General features: G+C 48.2%; 1 protein-coding gene across 1 annotated transcript in view; it reads right to left on the bottom strand.

Annotated features, from left to right (window-relative positions):
- LOC147885048 (GTP-binding protein-like protein) overlaps positions 1-24,695 on the bottom strand; it is a 37,290-nt gene extending 12,595 nt beyond the window's left edge. The window contains exons 1-4 of the mRNA XM_087397256.1: positions 24,313-24,695; positions 12,517-12,705; positions 11,645-11,811; positions 11,354-11,558 (exon numbers count right to left, since the gene is read on the bottom strand). Coding sequence (XP_087253382.1) covers positions 11,354-11,558; positions 11,645-11,811; positions 12,517-12,705; positions 24,313-24,597 — 846 coding nt within the window. The 5' untranslated portion in view covers positions 24,598-24,695. The remainder of the gene's footprint in view (positions 1-11,353; positions 11,559-11,644; positions 11,812-12,516; positions 12,706-24,312) is intronic.
- Between the last annotated feature and the right edge of the window lie 263 nt (positions 24,696-24,958).

Here is a 24,958-nt window from a genome sequence, read left to right as displayed (position 1 = left end):
AGCTTAGATTTGCAATGCTTCTCAAGTAAAAAAAGATCTTGTAGTGGAAGAAACATGCTCAAGTTCTAAGACTTTTGGTCAGGTTTCAAGACTAAAGCTCAATTACCTCTAGCAAATCATATGTGGGCAAAGTGCTTAGGGGGACACTTCACAAATTTGAAGATAAAAATGATTCAAGAACCTAAAATGGGCCAAAATGCCTCTTAACTAACTGGACCTCTATGGCCTCATTTTAAGAATGGAAGGCAATTCAATTCCCGTACTAGAAAAGACAAGCTTGCAATTCTCATCCGATTGCTTTTATTGGTGTTCTTGGTTATAGCTTTCTTTACCTAACCAAGGATTATCTCGTGGTCACCAATAGTTCAAGAACTCGAAAGACTTTCACTTTTGTGCTCATCATGAAAGTCGTAAAATCCTAGCGTTATTTGTATTGAGTTTCCTTGGTAATAACATTAGTATTGATCCACATGTGTATGCACCTTTATGTGTCAAGTCTTGCAGTGATCACCTTGCTACAATTCAAAGGATCCTCATCCTGATTACATATAAGCTTACATTATCATCTGAGAGGATCATACATCACAGTTTTCTTACTCTTCACAAACAAACTAGCCTTCCTCAAAATAGGGAACACTTTACTTAGGTGTTCACAATGCTCAACAACACTCTTCTTGTAAAACTAGAGTGCCCGCCTGGCTGATCCCGCTATCCCCCCACCATCTCCTCCGTCTCCCCCCCACATCTCCTCCTTCCCGCAGCCCCGCTGCCCCTCTGTCTCCTTCCGCTGCCCCCGGCCCCCCCTTCGCCTTCCTCGCCGCCTCCCCCCGCCTTCTCCACCTCCTCCTCGCCTCTTCGCCCCCTCCTCCCTGCCATCCCCCGCCGCCCCCTTTTCTGCCGCCTTCCCCCTGCTTCCATCAGCCTACCTTCTTCCGCTCCCCTCCTTGCCACCTCTCCATCTTCTCCATCGACATATCTCCGCCTCATCCCTCCTCTTTGCTTTCCTACCCGGTTTTTATCTTTTCTCTCTTTGCAACGGGAGATTTTGTGCTTGTTCGGAGAAAGAAAATATTGATGGTGACCCTTGGTCTGGCCAGAGGGCCTCTATGTCAGCACCCTCGAATCCCACAACCGTTAAGATCCTTCTTTCTCCAATCGACAAGCAACAGGTGCAACAAGCAGTTCACTCCCTCCAAGACAAGGCGCTCGTGGGCAGAATTGTGGGCCTCACACCCAGAAGGAGACACGTGCGAGAGTGAATCTAGGTGAGCTTGGCACTAGAGAATGACCACATTCAGGAGGTCACCATCTACGGAAGAGGTGTCTTCCTCATCCACTGAGCTCCCCCAACACTACCTCAACACTTGTGGAGCAAAGCCCCATCCTCCTTGGCCCGCATTTGGTGTACCTCTTCCCTTGGTACCATGGCTTTACAGTGGAGGACATGGACACGACACACCATGTTCCACATTTTTCGGTTATGCTCTGCTTTTCGGGGCTCCCAAAGGAATATAAAGCCATCCTCCCCTCTATTGGTCGAGCATTTGGCACTGTGCTGGTACAAATAAGCTATGGGGGTGAAGCTACTAAATGAGAATCCACGCAAATGTAGAATGCAAAATGCAAAAATGCAAAATGATAGTTCTAAGTACAACAGTCATGCCAGTGGTCGACTACAAATCATCATCATCATCATCATCATCGCCATCAGGAAATCACGGTGGATGAGGCAACAATGGAGGCATGAAATCGGCGATAGACTATTATTGGCTGCTCACGGGTGTGCCCTGTCACGTCTCCTAGTCATAACTCTGCGTCTAACAAGGGCCACAATAACCCCTGTCGGTCAAGCTCCAACTTTGAACAGAGAGGGGATGTCTCCAAGTGTGACTTGCACGTCAACCCTCTGTCTGAGCTGTCGGGTCACTCGCTCTAGATCGCGATCATGTCGGAGCCTCATCTCGCGGATGTCCATGTGATCTAGTAGAAAGAACTCCATGATAGAGCTCTGAGAAGGATCTACTAAGGAATAAGTCTGCTCCTATCTCCGTTATCAAAGTATCCTCTTGCGTGCCTAACTACCTCATGGATGAAGCCCGTCAAACATCTCTGGTCTGGGTAGGAGAGGAATCGGGACAAAACCCCAAAACTATCTCTGAAGAGATAGTAGAAACGCCCTCAAATCTCATAGCAAACAGGGCACCTAAAGATGGAGTACTCCTCCGTCTCAACCTCCTGCATGTCACATAATGTGCATATGCACCTCTCCCTAGGTATGCCCTCTGCTCTGCCGCTCTCAATACAAAGTCTATGTGAAGAGATCCAGAACTGCCCAATAGAGATCCTCAATGAGTGGGGTAGGTGGATTTGCGCATATCCTGGTGGGTCGATGAAACCCTCCTCTATGATGCGCAAGCAGTGATCTCTATAGAAGCTGAGCTTCACTGGGAGCTTACTCGGTCCCAACCAAGTCCGGAATGTATGTAGCTGCAAGAGATCCTCACAGAGTACCTGGTTGACCTCGTGTAACAAGAGGGGAGAAAACAGAGCATCCATGCTGTACTGGAAGGGAGGGAGTCTATCCATGTGGAACCCTAGTTGCTCAAACCATCTCTTAGTGCGTTCATACCAGCATCTCTGGTCCCCCTGCTGAAAGTGCCGTAGAGGCAGACAAAGCTAGCCAAGGTAGTCTGTTGGGCCCACATGTGTAATCCTCGTACTCCCTAACTCGATGCAGGTACGTGATGACCTTAAATGCAGAAATGGGGATGACCCAAACTCAGCATGAATGATCTGGTGAGGAACTAATAGCTTACCGCAAATCATCCGCAATAGCATGAGAACCTGTAGCCGCTCCACACGAGCTCACTCTGTATCCGACAAATCTGGCCCCCAATAGGGACTCCCATACATCCCCGCTGGGCGGACCAAGGAGTCAAAGAGCAACCCCTTGGTCCATGGATCCTAAAAGTGCGAGCGAAAGCACTGTCTCTCTAGTCTAGCCAGTGAAGCGTATCCCCTACCTAGGCGGGCCTACATCGCGGGTCTCATAGTGAAGATGAATCCAAAGAAGACAACCCCAAGATACATGTATGATTAAACTATCTCAACAGGTGACCCATCAAACGTGAATTGCTCCTAGTGCATGACAACTCGAGATGTGTTGAAGACAATAGCCTTGGTTTTACCAAGGCTGGCCTTCAAATCATGAGACTCACAAAAGGAGTGTAGTGCATCAAGGTGTCTCTGGATCCCCTTTGCTGAGGGAGACAAAAGTGCCACGTCATCTGCATATAGCAATATCTGGATCAAAGTGCCAACAAGAGAGCATCCATCCCCCCCCCCCCAAGTGTCTGCATCACTGTTTAGAGCTCGTCAATGTAGAGGCCAAACAGGGTAGGTGATAAAGGACACCCTTGTTTGTCACCAATAGTGTCCATGATCTCGTCTGTCCACCCCGACCCTGCCCAGACTCTGCCTAAGGCTCTCTTGCAAAGTGCCATGACAACCCAAATGATCTCCTAGCCATAACCCACATCATTTACGCACCAGAGGAGGCGGGCTCTCGGGACCGTATCAAATGCTTTGCGGAAGTCCACAAAGCAACTGTAAACCCTCTGCTTCCGTGCCCTTGCCTCCTCGATGATACACCTCAGCGTGAGAATGTGATCTATGGTCCCAGATCCCATCGGAATCCAGCATGTCCTACTGCTCTAAGTCATCGGCACTCTGTGAATCGACTGACCTCGGAATCAAGCACTGAATCTTGGACATGACATGACTAATCATAATGGTCCTGAAGTTCTCCGGGCTCATGGGATCCCCTACCTTGTGGATGGAGAGATAGTGTTAATGGTCCAAGTGCATGGAAATCCCAAGCAAACCGCTTCATTAAAGAGCTTTGCTCAGATCGGGGCTAGGAGATTAATCCCGTATGCAATGAGCTCAGTGCATAGCCCCTCATGATCCTTCGCTCAGCCGTTATGAAGTTTCATTACGGCATCCTTCACTCCCCCTTTAGTGAAGAGGGTCCAGGAAGTGGGGCGTGGTATATGTGAGAGGTCAAGGACTGGATGATTTGGGGAGGTGGGGGGAAGAGAGAGAGAGAGAGAGTATTCCGAGAGGCACCAACAGAGGAGGAGCAATAGGAGCCCATATGTAAAGATCCACCCCCTAGCAGCAGGGGCCACTGTTCAACCAAGATACCCTCCCGTAATGGAGGTCCAGCGTCCGCATTCACCCTTGTATCAGCAACGAGCCCTAGGAGCTCCTGATGTGCAATGGCAAAAACTGCGGAAGTTAACCTAGCAGCCGTTGAGGAGGAGCAGATTCAGAGCCCCGCTGAACCAGATCAGCAAGGGGGGCCTGTGGTCGCCCCTACTCCCCCCCCTCCCCCCCCGGATCCCTCTCCCTCTCCACCCCTCCCCCTCCCCCTTCCCCCTAAGTTCCCCCACCCCCATCCCCCCCCTCCCCTTGCCCCTCCTACTTTGGTCATCCTCACCACCTGTCCTCCTCCCTCTGCCTCCTCCCCTCCGCCCCCCCCCCTCCATCTCCTTAGCAGGTTCTTCAGTCTCCCCCCCTCCCCCTCCATCTCCTTAGCAGGTTCTTCAATCTCACCCCTTCCCCTCCCTCCCTCCCTAGGACCTGCCTCAACTCCCTTGCCAATGAGCAAGGGTAAGACAGCACCTCCTTTCGCTTCCTCATCATAGCATCTCGTCCCCTCTCCATTCGGGAGGGGAGTCTGAGAGAAGGGGCTCGTCCTCCGAGTCAACAGCTCCCAATTTCCAGCTTGGGCGTCCCTTACCGTGGGACTTTTGGAGATTGGTCCCCTGTAATTATCTAGAGATTTCGGACTCTTGCCCTCTACCCCTAGAGGTAACGCTTGTGATCTTGCAGCCTCGGAAAGGGGGTTCGATCAACGTAGTGGGCTCCCAGACAGAGACCCAATTTGGAGATTCCAATTCGCCTCCACACGGTTGGAGAAGTGGTCCCCAGTTGTGTTTGATGCTATGCGGGAGATAATATTTCATGCATGATGGACAAGTGGATGGGGCCACAAGGACTGGACCTTTGGCACGCCCATGGTGCTGAGGTGAATTTTCAGCTATGCTTCACGCGCAAGAAGCCAATGTGTGGTTTGGCGGTAGGAGTTATCAGATTGCCGCTTGAGGCAAAGATTGACCAGGCATACTCCTGGCCACTCCAGAAGTATGCAGATTTGTTCGAGGTGGAAGTCTCCTTCATGATGAAGTGGGCACGAAAGATTGGCATTGAGCCGGTGTCCATCCTAGTACACCGACGTACAGACACGGACTACTTGCCCACCAAACCCCCAGCAAAGTCACATAAGGCAATTTTTCTAGAACAAGCACCCACTCACAGGAGAGCCTTGTTTTCACAGAGGGAGCATTGGGCAGCTCTGATGGTTGGTTCAAAACTTCCTTTGGGCATCGGACAGCACAAGCTTGGCAGACAATAATCATGCTGCAGGCATTGGGAGGCTTGGGTAACATTGATCCGGAGATGAAGAGCAGAGCCCTCTTGGACAAGTTGGTTGTGCGCGGTTTCACCCCAGGGGCAGAGCCTTGGAAACTCCTCTTACAATGAGGGCTTCTCAAGAACACCCCACGCACTGGGGGGCAGTGGCAGTATTCAAGATGGATATTCTCAGAGGCCCCCCTTATGGGGAATGGTTCCCCCTTGATAAGGAGCCTCCATAGGGTCTGGCAAAGATTAGCAGGGGGCCTCATTCGTGCTCAGCCCCGCTGCAGAAAGGAGTTTGAGCGTTAGCCCCTTGTTTGGCACCCGGAGATCAGGGATCAGGATGGAAGTATGCTCGCGTAGCGGACTCACATTGGTTGGGCACAATGGGACAGTGGACTGGCGGGCTCCTTTGGCAGATGGAGCAAATTACCCATGGAGGCAGAAGCGAGGCGTGGCACCTTAGCGCATTTGCGAGGGGGCGGGGCAGCGGATGAGGGGGATCAACCTAGCCACCCCTTAGTCCTAGTGGGAGGGACTTCGCGTGTGGATGGACAGCAGATGGTTGGGTCAGTTTTCTCAAATTGGGGTCCCCTTGAGGATGATGATGCGGCGAGGCAGGACAAAGAGATTTTTTCCCGTGTAGGACCTAAAGGCCTACTTCAGGCACTCACTGAGAGAGACCCAGAGATGGATGGGATTCTAGATGGGAATCATTGGCAAATGATCACAGTGGTGGGAGGTTTGGGGAAGGAGTGGCACATTGATCCTCCCAGTAACCCAGAGCAAGATGCCCCCAGATGACGCCTCTGGCTTTGAGAGGGTAGGCCTTTGAGGGAGGTCCAGTGGGATCCAGAAGAGTGGTGTTAGCCCTCCAAGAGTGGCCTTGCCGAGCAGGTGGACGAGGTCCCTTCTTTTCCTACACCACATGGATTGGCAGGAGGCTTCAAATGGACTCTTCGATTTGGACCCCTTCGAGGCAGAGGCATTGGGTGGCCCAGAGAGTGCCCCAGGAGGTCTGTTCCAAGTTTTGGATGCCGTTATGGTCCAATTTGCGGCCAAGGAAGATCTCCTACTCCCTCTGGCTGGCCGCCCACGAAGGCTTGCACATTGGCCCGTGGTTGGAGCAAATGCGGGTGGAGGGGCAGTGTCATTGTTGCTCTACTGGTTTTCTAGAGACGATCCCTCACTGCCTCTAGAGTTGTCATAGCGTAGCGAAGATTCGGATGGCAGCTCTCACGATTATGACCCGTATGCAGAACCTTCAGAGTCCAGAGGGGACTACACATGGGGGATGGTGGCTTGGTTGACTGAGGGAGGACACGCGTTCCAGATTGATGAGGTCTCCCCAGCCTACCCGATACAGAGTCAAAGCATTCCGAGGATAGAGCTCCATGAGGCGGTCCCTCCTGATAGCCTCGTTCCTCATTCTCCCCCAGAGGACATCGTATGGGAGGTAGTAGCCAGTATCACGGCGTGGAACATTTGGGTTGCTCGTTGCAATCTGGTGATGGGTGAGCATCTAGTTCCACCCTCGGCTACCTTGGTCACCATCTAGCAAGATATCATCTACACCCTCCGCCCCACTACGGAGCGTGGGACCCCAAGCTCTAGGGCGACAGTCGCGAGGCGCGCTCGTTTCTGCAAGGCTTGGCCTGCAGGAGTTTTTTACATTTTCACTCCGCAAGGGATTCACTGGTTGCATAGTCCCCCCACCTGGCTGTTAGCCCCCGTACCAGAGATCCCCTTAGGCAGTGAGCTGGGTTTCTCTAGAACAGGCCGGTTCCTTCTTCTTTTAGTCTTTTTCCAGTTTTTTCCATACTCAGCACCTGCGGGACTGCTGTTTTGTATGAAGTCTTTCAAGCATTAATAAAAGGTTCCTTACTTTTTTGCCCCAAAAAAAAAGGGACTATAAACTCTTCAATATATGGACATCGCATATCATTCATCACCATGATAAATAAAGCCGGAGCATTGATACAAGTCCAACGGCATTATCAAAGACTCATTATGCAAAAATCTAACTTTGAAAGCGATCTTGTAAACATCGTTGGATCGGATTTTGATCAGATGATAACCAAACTTGAGATCAATCTTACCTGAGATTATGGCCCCATGTAACACATCTAACAAACCGCCGATCTTGAAGATAGGATATAACCATCTCGGTCATGCATTGATCCTGAATTCTTGAGGCAATCTTTCTAGACTTTAATCAAGCCATGCTTGCCATAAGACAAAAGTTCATTTTCACCCTATGGTGGTACTTGGTTGAGAGCTATTGCCCAATACCTTCACCACCTTGGACTTAGATCACTAAATTACCCTTGGGGTAATTTTGGGTTAGGATTAATTAAAAGGTCAAAATTATTGGTACATAGACCTTAGGTCCTAGGATAGGATATCCATGATGTTACGTCATGGACAGGGGGTAGAGATTTTTAAGGGCTACATGATGCGGCAAGCCCCCAAATACATCCATCATGGATGAAGGGGATCATTGACACATGGCACTATTCCATTGGTCTACTCTTGTGGCCTTGCCACGTGTCACAAATTCACTCACCACCCCACTCAATCCACGGAATCCAATTACATGCAAGTATTGCATCTAGTGCACGTGTTTGATGCATTCTAATTGACACACTGTGCAACATAGGATGGGGTTGAAGCCTTGGCTTCTGTGAGAAGCCACCAAGAACCTTCTCACCTCCACACCTCCTCAATTAGGATTTGATGTTTGGGGTTAATTGTGTGTTTACAGTTCAGTTGCTACATTTCCAATTGTATGCTTTAATTCTAACGCATTTCAATTCGCAGCAATTCCATTGTGTCTACGCATCTATTTCCACCTGTGCAACTATGGAGGGGAATATCTACCCACATGACACCTATCGATGGAAATCCTTTTGGTTTTGCCTTTTCAAACCTAAGAAGAGTATTCTTCTTTCAATTGAAAGTTCTTCATCAATTATATGTGGCATTCTTCTGCTTTGCCTAGGACTTTTCCATTATAAGCTGCCTAGATATCCCTTACAAATTCATTAAGGTCATTTGTGTGCAAGAGTGGTGAAGGTAAAGTCATAACCAACAAGAACTTCAAATGAAGCATCTCTTGAGGATGTATCAACTGCATTGTTGCAAGCAAATTTGCAAGTGGTAGAAATCGTCCCGACATCAACTGTTGGTCATGCACATCAATTTTCAATAATAGACCCATTTTGTGGAGGAATGAAGTGGGAAAACTCAATTCATATTCAGGTATTCAAGTAAGACTTGATAAAAGTTACTGGTGAAGGTATTTGTCTCTGTTAAATACATTGAACATTGGAAGACGATGATGTACAACTATATATGAAATCAGGAGTTGAGTAGCTTTAGGAGCTTTCACGTTCTTACTGTACTCGTTACTGAAACGTTCCATTGTAGTTGAAATCATATTATGACCATGAATAGTTTTAGGCGTACCAATTATGAAGCAGATGTCAACGTGCTTCCATGGTCTATTTGGCACTATAAATGGTTGCAAAAGACTCTTGGGCTTCCCACATTCATTTTTGGCCTTTTGGAAAACACAAGCTGAAACATGATTTGATGTATTATGATATCATCAAGTCTGCATGGTTTCCGAGGATATACACAAGATGGTAGTCCATACAGTTTTTTATTGACTTTTAGTTTGAGCAACTCTCTTGTCATATTCTATCAAATGATGGGGATTGTTTTTAGCAACTACAGAAAATATTGTGCTATCTTCTTTTATAATGTTGGTTTCACCCTCTTGGTGAACTCAAAGAAGGGTAAATAATTCAGAAATCTCTCCCTTGGGTCCCACGATGGCAGCAAATTGTATCAAAATGGTTCTTGCAAACATGAAGGCAATTGTTAGGTGGCCAACTTTGGGAGATGTGCACGGTATTGGATCCTTTCTTTTTCACTTTGTGAAGCGCTGGCATTGCAATATGGCTGCATGATCTCACAAAGAAAATTATCACATTTGTATGGACGGATGCTCCAGAAGAAGCTTTCCAGCACCTCAAAAAGGCTAACAGAATAATTCAGAAATCTCTCCCTTGGGTCCCACGATGGCAGCAAATTGTATCAAAATGGTTCTTGCAAACATGAAGGCAATTGTTAGGTGGCCAACTTTGGGAGATGTGCACGGTATTGGATCCTTTCTTTTTCACTTTGTGAAGCGCTGGCATTGCAATATGGCTGCATGATCTCACAAAGAAAATTATCACATTTGTATGGACGGATGCTCCAGAAGAAGCTTTCCAGCACCTCAAAAAGGCTAACAGCTTGGGACGTGTTCTTGTCATTACTGATTTGACCAAGCCATTAGTTACAAAAGAACGTGCTTGTGGTGTCGGTCTTCAAGCCATTCTTGTGCATAGAAATCATCAATAATATACAAGAATCACAGAGAACTGAGTTTGTTTGTAGCACTGACCACGAAAATCCACTTCACGTTCTCATTCAACCGTTAGTGCTAGCTCACTCATTTCATATAAAAATACAACAAGGCTTCAGGCCTTCAAAGGTACATCACTTCTTTTCCAAGATGTTTCATGGGTCTAATCAAATATGGATGATCATTCGTTTAGCTAAGCAAGCTCATTTCAACTCTGTAAAAAGGCTATCAAAGTTTCTAGAGGTGGATTAATTATTCATCACCCAATTTCAGGCATCATGGTATGCCTTGGTCCATAGTGTTTAGAAATGGGACAACTAGTCTACAAGCTTTAAGAGACTTGGCGTGCTAGGTTGACCTTCATTCTCTTCATGATAACAAAAGGAGTTGGATGGGGGAGGTGCACCAGCATAAGATAGGTGCCATGTGGGCAGGTGATAGACAGCCACATGGGCAGATCTAACAGAGAATGAAAGGCTGCCACATGGGCAGCACATGGGCTGCCATGTGGCCAGCAAGTACAACAAGATCTAAGGGCTGCTAAATGTGCAACATTGAGCCATGTGGGCAGTATAAGGCAACATACCTGGCTGTTTGGACAGTGACAGAGGCATGAGCAGCAGGAACTGTACGGAGCAGTTTGGTGCAGGTGTACAGGCCTAGAAAGGTCTGGAACGGATGCAACTCATGCTGGAACAGTTGCGCAGCAGCAGTCTGGGACAGGTTGGGGTATGCTGCAGGTCCGGGCAGTGTCTAAAGGATGTTGCAGACAGGTTGCTTGCCAGAGAACCATCAGAAAGCTGGCGCAGGAGGAAGTTACATCATGGTTCATTATTCATTTTGTGGTACAGTTGCTGCACTTTCAGCTTGGTGCGTCCACTGTAGCTAGTCATTGGAATTCCCTTTGCAGCAATCACACTGTGTGCATTGATTCTACCTGTGCGATTGCGGGAGGGCATCACAGTCCGGTGAGCCTCCCCTGTATTCTTTCATGTACTTAATCAGATGATGTAGAAAGTCCACACATTTTTGCTTGCACTATCAAATCCGAAACGCTTATTTGAAACCAGCTCTACAACATCACCAATAGCAGCCAGTATAATATTTGTACAAGGACAGTAGGCATGCAACATCTAGATATGCTAATAAAAGAATAACAACCAACCTATCATAGGAGAAATAGCAAATACTCCCCTTAAGACCATCATAGAAAGAGCGATGAAAACTCACAATCATCAGAGGGCCAACACCATACATAAATCATAGAATAACACTCTAAGAATCTGTATCTAAACTGAGCTATCTAGAATAAACTGAAATCCCTGCTAGTTATCTACCCTTTTCACCAATATTTGTGACACCTAAATGGAAGATTTAGGTGCCGTCATGCTCTTATGCCCTTGATGCACAGGGGCATATTGATAAAGTAGCTGAATGAAACAGGCAAAGGCAGCTCACCTCCCCTTGACTGGCACCCTTGACCAGGCCAGCAATGTCTACAAATTCCACATTCGTTGGCACTGAGCGCTGTGACTTACTGATCTTTGAAAGCACATCTATCCGCGAGTCTGGCACGGCCACTACTCCATGTGGGCAGGTGATAGACAGCCACATGGGCAGATCTAACAGAGAATGAAAGGCTGCCACATGGGCAGCACATGGGCTGCCATGTGGCCAGCAAGTACAACAAGATCTAAGGGCTGCTAAATGTGCAACATTGAGCCATGTGGGCAGTATAAGGCAACATACCTGGCTGTTTGGACAGTGACAGAGGCATGAGCAGCAGGAACTGTACGGAGCAGTTTGGTGCAGGTGTACAGGCCTAGAAAGGTCTGGAACGGATGCAACTCATGCTGGAACAGTTGCGCAGCAGCAGTCTGGGACAGGTTGGGGTATGCTGCAGGTCCGGGCAGTGTCTAAAGGATGTTGCAGACAGGTTGCTTGCCAGAGAACCATCAGAAAGCTGGCGCAGAAGGAAGTTACATCATGGTTCATTATTCATTTTGTGGTACAGTTGCTGCACTTTCAGCTTGGTGCGTCCACTGTAGCTAGTCATTGGAATTCCCTTTGCAGCAATCACACTGTGTGCATTGATTCTACCTGTGCGATTGCGGGAGGGCATCACAGTCCGGTGAGCCTCCCCTGTATTCTTTCATGTACTTAATCAGATGATGTAGAAAGTCCACACATTTTTGCTTGCACTATCAAATCCGAAACGCTTATTTGAAACCAGCTCTACAACATCACCAATAGCAGCCAGTATAATATTTGTACAAGGACAGTAGGCATGCAACATCTAGATATGCTAATAAAAGAATAACAACCAACCTATCATAGGAGAAATAGCAAATACTCCCCTTAAGACCATCATAGAAAGAGCGATGAAAACTCACAATCATCAGAGGGCCAACACCATACATAAATCATAGAATAACACTCTAAGAATCTGTATCTAAACTGAGCTATCTAGAATAAACTGAAATCCCTGCTAGTTATCTACCCTTTTCACCAATATTTGTGACACCTAAATGGAAGATTTAGGTGCCGTCATGCTCTTATGCCCTTGATGCACAGGGGCATATTGATAAAGTAGCTGAATGAAACAGGCAAAGGCAGCTCACCTCCCCTTGACTGGCACCCTTGACCAGGCCAGCAATGTCTACAAATTCCACATTCGTTGGCACTGAGCGCTGTGACTTACTGATCTTTGAAAGCACATCTATCCGCGAGTCTGGCACGGCCACTACTCCAACATTGGGTTCAATTGTGCAGAATGGAAAATTTGCTGCTTGAGCCTTCCCATTTTCTACCTGCAAAAGCAAGAACAAATCTTGAGAGACTAGGACTGAAACAAGAAATAGTAATATTTTACACAACAGAAAAGCATAGTTTCAGATGCAATCCTCTTAAACAGTCTCCTAGTTATGCAGACCTTGACAGAATAGCACAATTTTCTGTTTTCTTTGTCCCTATGACAATGGAATTGACTCGCTGAAAATTTGCTCTCGTGTTTCTTTCTACTGAATCCCTTAACACTTCTTTCTAGTTACTAAAACCTGCTGGAATAGCCCTGCTTCCTGTCCTCGACACTAAAAACTTCCGATTTATCATCTCTAGTTGTGCAAACACCGCTGGAATAGCCCCATTTCATCTTCTTCACTTCCACTAAGGATCAAAATTTTGAACATTTGTTTCAACATTTCTCCATAATGACCATACATTCTAAATAATGGAACATTCAACATTAACAGCAATGTTTGATCCACTTAAAGCTTAAAGGTTACCAAAGAAAGCCAATGGCTTACAAAGCCACGTAGGCACAGTTGTTTGATGCCCAGCAAGAAAACTTGGTAAACTACTCCCGTAATTGCAAAGGTTTTGCCAGACTTGAGTTTGCGAATAGACGATTACACTGTTTACTGTGATCCTCTCTGAACCCTCACCCCTTCACCCACCTTCTCTGTCCCCTCCCTCATTCCTCCCCTGGCCACTTCTGCTCTTTCATCTCCCTCTTCCCTCTGCTAGCTGCCACCCTTTGTCTGCGTTGTGACAGCCTCTCCATGTGCCTTCGGTTGGTTTTTCACACGTCTCCTACCCTGTATAGCTGTGTGTAGGGCTGCAGGCTTATTACACTCTGCCTTCTGCTCTTTCTGCCAACTAGGACCCTGTGAGCTCATTCACAGCCTTTGGACTGACAGCTTTCAATACCCTCACCTAGCCAGGAGTGCCCGACGTCCCTTCAGTCAGCCCTTATGTCCTCAAGCCCACATTAAGCCTGAGGTCTTCAGCCGTGCCCCCCCATCCCCAAGCTGCATCGTGCTAGGCACTACCTGGAAAGGAGGGGTGCCCGATTGTCTCTCCAATCACTAGGTAAGCAGGGCATACCATCTCTATAGAAAAGCTGTGCCTCCCATCCGCCATCTGTCGATGCTAACATCGACCACGTGAGCACCCAACTGAAGCACTTCACCGGTGAGATGATCCTAATGCGAGCACTGCCACACACCCCTACAACTCCACGAGCAATGGGAGATTGAGTTGGGGCTTGTGCATCCTTCAGGCAGCGGGTCTGCCCAAAGACAGAATGTTTTCCTCCGTTTCCCCTCTTCCCTCCTGTAAGCCCCCCCCAGCCCCCCTTTTTCTCCACTTACTTCATTCTCAAACTTCTTCTTGCCCCCTTTTTGCCCCTCAATCCCCCTTTCTTTTTGTCCTTCTTTCCCTCCCATCCCACACCTCCTTGGCTTCCTTCTTCCCCTTTCTTCATGAAGACAAAAGACATCAACAGGAGCTTTTGATTTTGACTCAGAAAGTGGAGTTCGATAATGAAGATTTTGGTCCAACTAGAGGATCTCTCACGGCAGCGTCCCCGATCCCCATTGCCATTCATGATCGAATTTACTTTCCCCTTGGGACAAGCACTATGTGGAGCATGCAGCACAACAGCTCAGGCTGTGGTTTTGAACCATTATTTGACTTACGCCTGCGTGAATCCAACATAAGGATTGGATCTCGGCGAGCTTGGCATGACCACATTTAGGACCCTAGTCTATACCCTTCCTTTCCAATGGCCCCATCCACCAAATTCCCTCCCAAGTCTTCGCCTCCCACCTTGCCCACCCTCAACCTCCTCCAGACAGCCCTAATTACAAACCCAACTCTGCTCCCCTTCCAAAACCCACTTTCCGTGATCCCTTGCCTCTGCGCCCTAGGCTATCTCACTTCTAGGGGGTCCTATGTCTCCAATCCCTCCCTTAATGGATTTAGAACCTCACCTCCCCATCTGTGCGCCCCCAAATGAGGAGAGCATGGGGGAGGTTCACCATATAGGTCTTAGAAATGCCATGGGGGTAAAGCTGAGAAGAAAGTCAGCGCCGCAGCATGCAAGACGCCATGTGAGCAGCATAGGAAGTATCATCAGGATGTCATTAGAGGCTGCAACAAGCAGAGAAAGACTGCACAGCATCCTGGATCTGTTTGGAGCAGAAATGGTGGTTAGAGCAGCACAGAACAGAGGCGCAACAGGCTGGACTGAAGCATGGCAAGATTGCAACTGTTTCTAGGAGGGTGTGGAGCTGGTTAGGTGCCCAGATCTGGTCTGCTAGCAGCAACAGGCACATCAATCAGATGCACTATCACTGCCTTATGATAGGCTGTCCAAGGGATCTAGAGCAGCAGGAAGGTGTGTTTGTGGGGGGTACCATCACGAAGCCCACACAAGCTCTAGGAGAGCAACACAGGATGAGTGTTTTGAAGGTGCCACGAGGAGGTAGGAGAACAACTTTTGAGAGTCATAGGCGTCCATGTCTAGTGAGCACCCTGCTGATAGAGGGTGGTACACTGTGCCCATCTTTTGTATATGATTTGGTCCACATTGGACGTGTGTGTGTGTGTGTGGGTGTGTGTGTGTCTTATGATAGGCTGTCCAAGGGATCTGGAGCAGCAGGAAGGTGTGTTTGTGGGGGGTACCATCACGAAGCCCACACAAGCTCTAGGAGAGCAACACAGGATGAGTGTTTTGAAGGTGCCACGAGGAGGTAGGAGAACAACTTTTGAGAGTCATAGGCGTCCATGTCTAGTGAGCACCCTGCTGATAGAGGGTGGTACACTGTGCCCATCTTTTGTATATGATTTTGTCCACATTGGACGTGTGTGTGTGTGTGTGTGTGTGGGTGTGTGTGTGTCTTGTTGTTTTAAATCTCTCTCTAGCACAGTTCATTTATACCGGGGACGCTACGCGAGTATCATTGATTGGTACGCAGGAGTAAGCTGCCTGGGTAGGGGATACGCTTCATTGGCCAAATTAGAGAGGCAGTGCTTCCGCTCACTTTCAGGATCAGCAGACCAAGGGATTGCTGTTTGACTCCTTGGTCCGTCCAACGGGGATGTACGGCAGCCCTTGTTAGGGGTAGGATCTGTCAGATAAGGAGTGGGCTCGTGTGGAGCGGCTACGCTACAAGTTCTCATGCTATCGCGGATGATCCGCGGTAAGCCTTCTGTCCCTCACCAGATTATTCAAGCTGAGTTTGGGTCATCCCCACTACAACTGTATGCAGTATTTCAGGTTATCACCTACCTATACCGGGTCAAGGGGTATGGACATAGCACTTCTGGGCGCAGCAGATTACCATGGCTAGCATTGTCCTCTCATATGGCACTATCAGCAGCAAAGGTGACCAGAGATGCCGGTATGCACGCACAGAGAGATGGTTTGAGCGACTGGGGCTCCACATGAATAGACTCCCTCCTTCGAGTATAGCATTGATGCGCCATTCTCTCCTCTCTTGTCATAGGAGGTCAACCAGGTCATCCGCAAGGATCTTTTACAGCTACACACATTCCAGACCTGGTTGGTGTTAAAAAGAAGAGAGAATCACTCAATCTTCCACCCAAGATCTCTCCAACTCTCACACACTCTACTCAGATAGATGATCACAGATGCAACAAACACACACTCAGAAATAAATATAGACAGAGAGAGAGAGTATATTCATCCACCGGATGGTGGGCAGAAAATGGCTCCAAGGGAGCAATACAAAACACAGCAGAGTGCTGGAGAAAACTGATGGACTCTCTCTCACAAACTGCACCAGATCTGAGTGCTAAACACAGCCTTGGAGAAGGGCTTTCAGTATCGCACTGGATGCTGGGCTGAATGGAGAAGTGGGCCTTTTATAGGCACTGCCCAGGCCCCTTCAGATGACCGACCAGCAGGGTCGGTACCCTGTCTGGTGGCCAACCATATGGGCCCCATTAAACTGACCAGGGTTGCCCCTGGTCGGTGGCCCTGGTTGGGCTGACTTGGCCTGCCACAGGCCCCTATATAAGGATGCCCTGGGCAGCCAGTCTGCGCTGCTGCAGGAGCCTCCATGTGAGGCCTAAAGCCCCCTTATACTTGCTGTTGCAGGCTGCGACCAGCCCGTGTGCTGGTCGCCTATATCTGCCATGCTATCCTCCCTCTAGTTCTGGCCTGAGTCTCTCTCCCAGCCCTCCTACCTCTCACTGCCCCTTGTCCCCTCAAATCGGGGGCTCACAGGTGGGCACAGTGAGAATCTAACACCCCCCTTCAATGTCACAACTATGGGCCAATCCCCATACGTCTGATGAGGTGCTCCATCTGTTCTCGAGGGAGTGCCTTCGTGAAGAGGTCGGACAAGTCGTCGGCGGTCAAGCAATACATGAACTCGATCACGTCGTCGATGATGAGCTCTCGAACAAAGTGGTAATGAACTTCGATGTGCTTGGCCCGCGCATGGTACACTGGATTCTTGGCAATGGCTATGCAACTCCGATTGTTGCACATCAGCACTGTTGCGTCCTCCTGACACACGTCCATGTCCTCCAAAATCCACCTCAACCATAGTGTCTCACAAGCTGCGGTACATGCGGCTCTGTACTCAGCCTCTGTAGATGAAAGGGCCACTGTGGGTTGCTTCTTACTCAGCCAAGAGATGGCACCAGATGCAAGTAAGAAGCAATACCCTGTTGTTGATCTTCTGGTGTCAGCATCACCCGCCCAATCACTGTCACAGAACCCGCCTAGTTCGATGCCTTTGGTGTAGGTGATCCCGTAGGTGCAAGTACCCTTTAGATACCTTAGCACCCGTAAACCTGCATCCCAATGACTCTTCCTGGGAGAAGCAGAGAACTGGCATAATAGCCCAACTGCATAACAAATATCAGGTCGAGTATTGGTAAGGTAAAGCAAGCTTCCTACCAATTGTCGGTACAAAGGAGTATCGACCGGCTAAGATGTGTCATGAACACTTAGCTTGAGCCCGACCTCCATGGGAGTTACTGCTGTCTTGCAATCCTCCATCTGGAATCTCTTTAGAAGTTCTCTACAATATTTCTCCTGTGAAATGAAGATCCCGTCTTTGGCCTGCTTTACTTCTATCCCAAGGAAGTAGTGTAATAACCCAAGGTTAGTCATCTCAAACTCATACATGAGTAGCTCCCTAACCTGGGAAATCTTCTTGACATGGTCACCTGTCAAGATAAGATCATCAACATAGAGGATGAGTACCAATTGCGACCCCTTCTCAATGAACAAGTACAGGTTTGCCTCAGAAGGACTCCGACTTAGCCCTATCTTCTGAAAGAATACATCTATCCTTTGGTACCAAGCTCTGGGGGCCTGTTTCAGCCCGTATAACGCCTTCTTTAACCTGCAGACCTTTAATGGGGACCCTGGATCTTGGAATCCCTATGGCTGCTCGACGTACACCTCCTCCTCCAGGGTTCCATTAAGGAAGGCAAACTTTACGTCCATTTGAAAAATAGGCCAATGGAATTGGGTAGCAAGGGCAATCATTGTCCAGATAGTAACCATGCAAGCTGTGGGAGCAAAAGTTTCATCAAAATCCATGCCTTCAATCTGAGCAAAACCTTTGACCACTAACCTTGCTTTGTACTTATCCAAGCTACCATCTGATTTGTATTTAAGTTTGTATACCCACTTAGTGCCGATGACTTTCCGTCGTGGGGGCCTGGCCACTAAGTCCCAGGTATTGTTCTTCAGGATAGCATCCATCTCTGCCTGCATGGCAGCCTGCCATTCTAGATTGTCCTTCGCCTCCTCAAAGGTCCTTGGCTCTTCAAGCTAAGCCACCAACACAAAATTCACGGATGGGGTCTTCTTAAGACGTTGGGACCGACGCAATCCGGAACTGCCACTCTCAAGTATATCGGTGACCTGAGAGTCTTCCAATGTTCTTAGGTACCATTGGGGCAACCTCTTATGCTTCTCAGTGGGAGGAGGAACTCGAACTGCTTCTGGAACATCTTGCTCTTCCTCAGTACCTTGTGGAACATCAGCTTTCGATTTCGCCACCTCTTGTATGGTCAACCTGGGGCGGGGTGGGTTCGGGGGTTGAACAATCTCCTCCTCCTCAATCTGAGGCTCCTCCTAGGGTTCAAGATGACATCCCGACTGATAAGGATCCGCTTCTGTACTGGGTCGAAGAGTCAATAGGCTTTGGATTCTTTGCTATACCCAACAAAGATACATTTTCTGCTCCATGAATCAAGCTTAGTCCTTTCTTCCTTGTGCACATGCACCCATGCATTAGAACCAAAACTGCAAAGATGAGGGATAGAGGGCTTCTTACCATAAAATGCCTCATATGGAGTCTTGTCCTTGACGGCCTTCCTCTTGGTCCTATTGAGAATGTGTACTGCTGTATTAACAGCTTCACTCCAATAGGCTTTAGAAAGGTTCCTCCCTCAGAGCATAGCAAGCCCTATCTCTGTGGTGGTTCTGTGCTTCCTCTCGGCTACCCCGTTCTGTTGAGATGTATGTGCTGTGGTGAGTTGTCGCTTGATCCCATGCTTGCGACAAAATGTGTTGAACTCATTGGAGGTGAATTCTCCCCCCTTGTCTGTACGGAACATCTTGACATTCTCCCTTGTCTCCTTTTCTACTCTGGCCTTCCAGCCCTTGAACTTCTCGAAAGCTTGTGACTTTTTAGCCAAGCAATACACCCAGGTCATTCTACTGAAATCATCCACAAAGAGAAGTGAGTACCTAGATCCTGCCCACGATGCTGTAGACATTGGGCCACAAATGTCAGCATGAACCAACTCAAGTGGTTTGCTGGCCCGAAACGAGGCCTCTTGTGGGAATTCTCCAGAGATATCCTTCTCCTCACCCGCGGTCGTAATGAAAGGAATGCTACCAATGCCCTTCACAAGACATGTCCGGCTATCCCCGACAGAAACTTTGGAATCCGGGTGTGTACTTTCCATGGTTTTGAACCAAGTCTTTCTATTAGACATGTGCTTTGAAGCACCGCTGTCAACATTCCAACCCTCTTTTCCTTCACTGACTACATACGCTGAACAATGTTCGCTGATTAAAAACAACTGTCCAGTCGTCACATTGGCAAAATCATTCTTAGGTTCTTCTTTATTCCTGGCTTCTCTCTTCCACTTATGATCCGCCTTCTTCTTTTGGCATTCTTTGGCAGAGTGGCCAAGCTTTTCACAGTGAAAGCACTTCATTTTCTTCTTTCGATCAGCGTCCTCTAACTTCTTGAACTCCTTTGGCTTGCCTTTTCCAGGCTTGTCTTTGGCAACTAATGCCTTCTCGTCGGTTTACGTAAAGAGTTTCTCTCGAGCCTCCTCCTGAAGCAGGAGTGGACCAAGCTCCTCAAAGGTGATTGGTTTAGTCCGTTGACCCGCAGTGACCGTAGTCACAAAACTTTTGAAACTTCGTGGCAACTTGTGGAGTGTAACGCCAATTGACTCGAGTCCACCTTCTGACCAACCGCTGCGAGCTGGTCCCGCACGACTTTCACCTTTGTCAGATGGTCATGCAGACTATCACCCTCATTCATATCAAGATTATAAAGTTGATGCTGAAGAGTAATGATACGAGCTGTATTATCGGTTTCATACAGCTCCTTCAGTATGGCCCACGCCTCTGAAGATGTCTCTGCCAACTGGATATGAGGAATCATAGCATCTGCTATCATGCCAATTAGCATTGCTAAGGCTTGAGCATCCCTCTCCTCCCATGCACTGAGTTCATCCTCATCTGCTTCAAATAGAACATCACAATGTCCTCCAGCTTCATCTCGGTCCCAATCACTATCTTCCATAGCTTCCGTGCCACCAGATGGCTTCGGATCTTGACTTTCCAAATTGGATAGTTCGTCCCATCGAGCTTTCTAGCTTCACCAAAATTGGGAATGAATGAAGGAAGATGACTGGAGGAGGAGGAAGGACGAACAGTGGGTGTAGAGGCTTCTGAACGCTGATCCATCTCGGTGAATAGCAAACTGAAAAACTGAAGCAAACAAGATGTACTGACCTCCCGTGCTAGCCTGAGCTGAAAACAGAATTGCCTTTCTGCCAAGGGACTCCTTCCTTCAGAGAGTGCTTTGATGAAGAAGAGTTGAGAGCCTATGGCTCTGATACCATGTTAAAAAGAAGAGAGAATCACTCAATCCTCCACCCAAGATCTCTCCAACTCTCACACAATCAACTCAAATAGATGATCACAGATGCAACACACACACACTCAAAAATATATATAGACGGAGAGAGAGGGTATATTCATCTACCGGATGGTGGGCAGAAAATGGCTCCAAGGGAGCAATACAAAACATAGCAGAGTGCTGGAGAAAACTGATGGACTCTCTCACAAACTGCACCAGATCTGAGTGCTAAACACAGCCTTGGAGAAGGGCTTTCAGTATCGCACTGGATGCTGCGCTGAATGGAGAAGTGGGCCTTTTATAGGCACTGCCCTAGATGACCGACCAGCACGGTCGGTACCCTGTCATGTGGCCGACCATATGGGCCTCATTAAACTGACCAGGGTTGCCCCTGGTCGGTGGCCCTAGTTGGGCCGACTTGACCGGCCCCTATATAAGGGTGCCCTGGGCAGCCAGTCTGCCCTGCTCCAGGAGCCTTTATGTGAGGCCTAAAGCCCCCTTATACTTGCTGTTGCAGGCTTCGACCAGCCCGTGTGCTGGTCGCCTATATCTGCCATGCTATCCTCCCTCTAGTTCTGGCCTAAGTCTCTCTCCCAGCCCTCCTACCTCTCACTGCCCCTTGTCCCCTCAAATCAGGGGCTCACAGGTGGGCACAGTGAGAATCTAACAGTTCAGACCGAGCGAGCTTCCAGTCAAACTCAACTTCTACAAGGGTCATTGTTTACATCTCACAAAGGGTTTCATTGACCCACCAGGATATATGCAGATCCACTTACCCCATGTTGGCGATAAAGCAAACTCTAGGTTGGGCAAGATCGGAGCATGGTTGAAAGGGGGGTTGATTGGATCTGCCACTTGACACGTGCATGGCTGGCTGCATGCAGCACTTTGAGAGTGCGTTTAGCAGCCGGGGTCTCCCCTGGGATTACGGGTTGATGTTGGTGCAATCGTCTCTGAAGTTGGTGCACATGTGCCTCTATCTATGTATGGTTGTAGCTAAGTGTGTGTGTTTAGTAACTCCAACAGGCTCGGTTGAGCTGAGGAGATGAATAATGAAGCTGTCGCCTATGTCTATTTTGCATCTCTTTCACTATTATTTCATGCACTAGATGCTCAGCTTTTGGAAAAGGTAGTGATCTTCGTTTTTTACTGCAAGCAATAGTATTATACGAGCCAAGATCCATCACCCCACTCACTGAGGATCTCTATTGGGCAGTTTCGCGTCTCTTCACATAGACTACGCATTGAGAGTGGCAAGGCAAAGGGTCTACCTCGGGAGAGGCGCATATGCACATTATGTGAAATATAGGAGGTCTAGTCGGAGGAGCATTTCATTTTCACGTGCCCAGTTTACTATGAGATACGAGGACGCTTCTACTGCCTCTTCAAAGAAAATTCTAGGGTGTTGTCCCGATTTCTCTCCTATCTAGACCAGAGATGCTTGGAGGCTTTCATCCATGAGGCAATCAGGCACCGCAGGTGTCTACTTTGATCACGGAGACAGGAGCAGACCTCCTCCTTGGTAGACTCTTCTCAGAGCTCGATCACGGATTTCTTCCAGCCAGAGCATGTGGACCCCCATACTACGAGGCCTCGACATGATCGAGATCTAGAGCCAGTGACACAATAGCTCAGACAGAGGGTTGATGCAAAGATTACACTTGGGGATATCCCCTCTCTGTTCAAAGTCGGGGCTCGACCAACAGAAGTCATTGTAGCCCTTGTTAGGTGCAAACCTATGACCAGCAAACAATGACGACCCTCATACAAGAGGTTGGACAAAGAGAGGAAGAGAGAACACCACTGTCTTCTTTTTGTAGAAGTTCCCAGCCACTGTCTTGATGAAACCGCCTTCACCCCTTGAAGCCACTGTCATTGATTGATCAATCTCATGCAACATGTCTCCTCATGCACTGGGTAGTCGTCCTAGCGCCCAATCACCAATTACCATCATAGATGAGCCAATCAATTAAGTTTGCCACATCAAAGTAGCCGATGAGAAAGCCCACATGTGATCATGCAACATACACCCAAACACTCACAAGCCTTGGAGCAACCTGATTACAAAAGCTCTCGTAGCAAATGTCGTCGACCATGAATGTAACGTTGCAAACCTTAATCAAGGGGGTACACCCATGAAGGGCTCTCTCCAAGACCATGGACCCTTCTATTCCGACACAGTTAATCAACAACACATTTTGGTTTATGCCACCAAAGAGTAGACAACTATCATCTGTAATCACGAGGTAGAGCCTGCTACTTCGAAAAGATAGTTGTTCCTCACCAAGACATAGAGAATACCATTGTCAATGCCACTATGAAGATTAACAAGTATTTCATGGTTTGTGGCTGCTTTCCATATCAAACGTATGTGCTGCGACTCTAAAAGAGAAACAGCTACCTTGCAGACGCAACCTCATCGTAGCACATCCTAACTGGAACTAGACGAGCAGTTGTATTGAAATACGGCTCAAACCAAACTGGGTGTTGGGAAGATCTTCCTTTTGCTACTGTTTATCCTCCACCTTGATGTGGAGTCTAATCCTTCTCCTAAGGTTGAGATAAACTCGGATGCAGGTGAGTGCAATGCCTCCAATCATGGTCAGTCATGCTCGTGACAACACTAACAAAAAAGCACTCGTTATCATGCCCTTGGTTTTCCTTGGACATAGTAGACCAACATATTATCCCATCAAGTCCATTCATTTGATACTTCTTTGTTGCTTCCGCATGTCTCAAGTATTGCAGAGTCCGAGGCTGCAAGAGCCCTGAAGACTGCCTTGCCTCCTAGCTGTTTGTACATCAGAGCAGACTTCTAGGCGACCTAATACACCAAAGTGTTGCAACTCTATCGTAACGTAGCACATTCCCTTGTATGCATTACAATGCTCTGCATTTTAGAGGGAGATGACACCATTGCCCACTTCCTCTCTGAACAGTGTCTCACAAATGCATTGGGCACATAGGTCCTGGAAGATACTAAACAACTCCTTGGCGGCACACTACTAACCACCATGTTATCAAGTTCACGTTACATTTTTGCTACTCTTGCAATGTTTCTTCGATCCCATAAGCCATGTTCAGCCTGCAGCTGAGGCTCCACAATACTCTCATGCCCAATTATCGAAGGTATTTCTTTGCGTAAACGTGAAACCAGGGAAACTTATGAAACCTATAAATTCAAGAAGTCCTGACTTTGAGAGTATTGGGATGGGTCCTTTGCAGTTGATCGGTTACATTAAACTACACCACTTTCTGAAACAAGGGGAGGGCTAAGATGAAGCGATCACTTGGAAGAAAATCAGCCCCGTGGCGCTCATTGCCAATGACAAGCTTAGCAAGCCACATATCCACGGTACATTGGATTGTTTAAAACCTTAGAAATGCAAACTTCTAACGTACAATACACTGAAAATACACAAAGACCATTTGGGTAATCCAACATAGACAGCTAAAACAGCCCAGAAAAAAAGCTCGCACCAGAGCGTTGAAAAGAGTGGACTTCCCAACGTTGGGCAGACCAACGATTCCTGTGCGCAAGCTCATGCTGATCTTAGAGCTGCTGGAGAGGAGCCTGCAAGCGTGATGGATGCCAATGCGGTGAAGGGAATGGGAGGCAGGGGAACTGGAGAGGCCGAAAGAAGGGAGGGGAGATGATGAGGAGGTGGGGAAAGCAAAGGCAGGGAGAAAGGAGAGGGGGCGTGCAACAGTGAAGGCCATGGCATGGGTGCGATAGCAGCAGCAGCACCCCACTCCCATCGCCATTGGAGCTCCCTCCCTCTTCCTCTACCACCCACAACCCATCTTCTCTAAGGATTGTTAATTTGACACTTTTGGGTATATATGCTCCTTTCCTCACTTCACGCCCCAAAGGGTGCTCTTAGAGCCCCCCGCCCCCCCCCCCCCCGCCCCCTAGCTATACTCGACTCCACTAGCTTGCACCTCGCATGTCCCCATGCTTGGAGAAGGCTGGCTCTCAACGCAAAAACCCGTGCTGCATTGCTCACCCAGAATTTGAGAAATTTTGAATTTGTGAATCCAATATCCAAACTTACCAGTGGCTCTATTAACGCACAATAGATGGCTTGAGAGCATCAGTCCCTCTCGGTTCCACAAGTTCAGCAGG

This window comes from Dipteris shenzhenensis, chromosome 26 (genome assembly GCF_047967505.1).
Source record: "Dipteris shenzhenensis isolate YYH24624 ecotype China chromosome 26, Dip_SZ_1.0, whole genome shotgun sequence".
Classification (NCBI taxonomy): Eukaryota; Viridiplantae; Streptophyta; class Polypodiopsida; order Gleicheniales; family Dipteridaceae; genus Dipteris; species Dipteris shenzhenensis.
This window is presented reverse-complemented; position numbering and strand designations above follow the sequence as displayed.